Raw genomic sequence first — 2,065 nt, 5'->3', positions numbered from 1 at the left:
ATTGTTTTATTGAAAATTAAATAGACAAAACTACCCCTGCAGATAAAGATAAAAAAAGGGATGTTGAAACAGTCAAAATTGAGAGTTTTTTAGATTTGGACTAAAATGGCAACAAAATGCAAACCACAGGGACTCAAATTTAAAAAGTTTAAGATTTGGACTAAAATGGCAAAACTGCCCAAACCACAGGGACCAAAATTAGGGGCGGACTTATGTAGAAAGTACGGGTTCCCGGGAACCCATTCGGTTTTTAATTTTTAGTGTAAATATATATAAGAAACTGAAAAGGAACCCATAAGTAAATTATAAAGGGAACCCGTAAACAAAAAAAGCCTTGGTTCCACTGGTTATGTCCGCGCTTTTCTTCCTGATACACCCGAGTTCGAATCCCGTTTCAACTCCTTTTTGTTCCGTTCTTTTTTATTATTTCTCTTTTAATTTTTTTTCTTTAATGTAATAAAACCCATTTAGGGTTATATCACCAAACGTCCAAACATATGCCGCACAACACAACAGACTACAGAAACAAGTCAACAACATCAGCAGCTCCACCTCTCCGCCGATTGCCGTCGTCTGCTGCCGCCGCTCCGCCTTTGCCTCCGCCTTCCGAGTTCCGACACTTTGTTTTTCTTATACGAATCAGCGATTGATTAAGGTTAGAATTTTGATTACATCAGTGATTTATGATTATAGTTTGTTATACACTTATACATCTGTTTGTTTTAAGTTAATATTGGTGCTGAAGCCTGAAAGTTTCAGTTTGTTATACATCTGAATTGGGGTTTTTAAACTTGAATTGGGGTTTTTAAACCTGAATTTGTTAGTTAAACTTGGTGCTGAATAAACTTGAATTGGGGTTTTTAAACCTGAATTTACATTTGATGAAACATATCTTGGGAGTTACTAACTTATTGTGTGTCGCTCTTCAAAGAAAGAATCAAGATATTTTGAATGCAGTTGAGCTAGTTAGATCAACCAAAGAAGAATTACAAAGGTATCGACTTGAAGGTTTTGACTCACTTTTAAAAGATGTTACATCCTTTTGTGACAAGTATGATATTGAGATGATTAACATGGAAGATGAGTATGTTGACCCGAAAAACAGAAGAACAAAGACCAACATCACCAATCGTCATCATTTTGTGGTCAATAATTTCAATACGATTCTCGACATGCAAATTCAAGAGCTTGGAAACCGTTTTAACGAGGTAACCACTAACTTGCTTACATGTATGAGTTCTTTGAGCCCGCGTGATAATTTTAGTTCCTTTAATAAACTAAATTTGCTAAAGTTGGCCGAAATGTATCCGTATGATTTTACCTTTGATGAAAAAGATAAGCTTATCGATGAACTCGGCCACTACATTTCTAATATGAAAAAAGAAAGTCGGTTTGATAACCTGAATGGGGTTAGTGATCTAGCCAAAAGGATGGTGGAAACAAGGAAACACATTGAGTATCAGTTGGTCTATCGTTTAATAAAGTTGTCACTAGTTTTACCGGTTGCAACGACTAGTGTTGAAAGGAGTTTTTCTTCAATGAAGCTTGTGAAGACAGAATTACGTAATAGGATGGGTGATGGATACATGAACGATTCTTGCATTTGTTACATTGAAAAGGAGTTCTTACAAAAAGTTTCCGTTGAGAGTGTAATGCAACGTTTTCAAAAGATGAAAACTCGTCGTCAACAACTTTAGGTAGTTTTTTTTATTTGTAAAGACTATCGTATTTTATATTATGTGATTTTAAATTTCTAATGACGATTTTCTTTTCATCATTGTATCTTACTTTTATTATGTGGTGAACCTTACCCGATCCGAACTATCGAACCGACCCGAAATTCTTTATGTTCATTCACATGAAGTTGGAGTATCTAAAAAAGTAAACCCAGTGAAAAATATTCCTGGATCCGCCACTGACCAAAATGGCAGTTTACTCTAATTAAAATTTCATATAAAATTTCAATTTGACTCATTAATTATTGGCAACAATTAAAAATATAAAGCTAAAACAAACGTACGTAAATAACTGTTTGATTAATTATGATGGCTTGTAAGTTTGTAAC

At 34.4% G+C, this 2,065-nt stretch overlaps 1 protein-coding gene across 1 annotated transcript; it reads left to right on the top strand.

Annotated features, from left to right (window-relative positions):
* The first annotated feature begins 881 nt into the window (after window positions 1-881).
* Window positions 882-1,697, top strand: LOC110901497. Its single transcript, XM_022148322.1, has one exon. The coding sequence runs from the start codon at window positions 882-884 to the stop codon at window positions 1,695-1,697; it is 816 nt and encodes a 271-aa protein (XP_022004014.1).
* The last annotated feature ends 368 nt before the right edge of the window (window positions 1,698-2,065 follow it).

This window comes from Helianthus annuus, chromosome 13 (assembly GCF_002127325.2).
Source record: "Helianthus annuus cultivar XRQ/B chromosome 13, HanXRQr2.0-SUNRISE, whole genome shotgun sequence".
NCBI classification, from domain to species: domain Eukaryota; kingdom Viridiplantae; phylum Streptophyta; class Magnoliopsida; order Asterales; family Asteraceae; genus Helianthus; species Helianthus annuus.
This window is presented reverse-complemented; position numbering and strand designations above follow the sequence as displayed.